Below are 495 nucleotides of genomic sequence, written 5' to 3'. Positions count from 1 at the left end.
GAGCTCCCGCACGTCGCGCTCCAGCTGCGGGTTGAGCCGGCGCCAGGACGGTTCTGGCCGCGCCATGTTTTTCGGCTCCCCGGCGCCAAGTACCCTCGGGGGTGGCACTCATTCTCGCGAGAGTTCTCTCCGCCACCGCATTCCGCGTTAGAGGATGCTCTCGCGAGAGTTCGCGCCCCACGGTGTGTGGTGTGGGAAAGGCTGAGGTTGCTCTCGCGATAGGCGGGCGGGTCCTGGCTGGCGGCTGCAGGGTGCGTGTTCCGGTCTCCCCGCGTCCAGTTAGGAGCGTCCTCGGAGAGGTCGCCGCTTTTGTCCATCAGATTAAGCCAGTCCCTGGGTGACCGTGGTTGGTTTCACTGCTGCTGCTTTGAGAGCCGCTGGTTAGTTGTCATTCAGTGTCCTCCACCTGCCTCTTCAGGCGCCTTGGAGTGCAGCTATGGGATAGTCACCGGGATGTAAAGTACAGCATGGGATCCTATATAATAATCCTACATA

General features: G+C 61.2%; 1 protein-coding gene across 1 annotated transcript in view; it reads right to left on the bottom strand.

Moving 5' to 3' along the window:
• TUBGCP5 (tubulin, gamma complex associated protein 5) overlaps window positions 1–150 on the bottom strand; it is a 135,985-nt gene extending 135,835 nt beyond the window's left edge. The window contains exon 1 of the mRNA XM_014529523.1: window positions 2–150. Within this exon, the coding sequence (XP_014385009.1) occupies window positions 2–66 (65 nt within the window). The 5' untranslated portion in view covers window positions 67–150. The remainder of the gene's footprint in view (window position 1) is intronic.
• Window positions 151–495: the final 345 nt, after the last annotated feature.

Source organism: Myotis brandtii, unplaced genomic scaffold (genome assembly GCF_000412655.1).
Source record: "Myotis brandtii unplaced genomic scaffold, ASM41265v1 scaffold684, whole genome shotgun sequence".
Classification (NCBI taxonomy): Eukaryota; Metazoa; Chordata; class Mammalia; order Chiroptera; family Vespertilionidae; genus Myotis; species Myotis brandtii.
The sequence above is the reverse complement of the archived record's forward strand: the minus strand, read 5'-3'. Positions and strand labels throughout refer to the sequence as shown.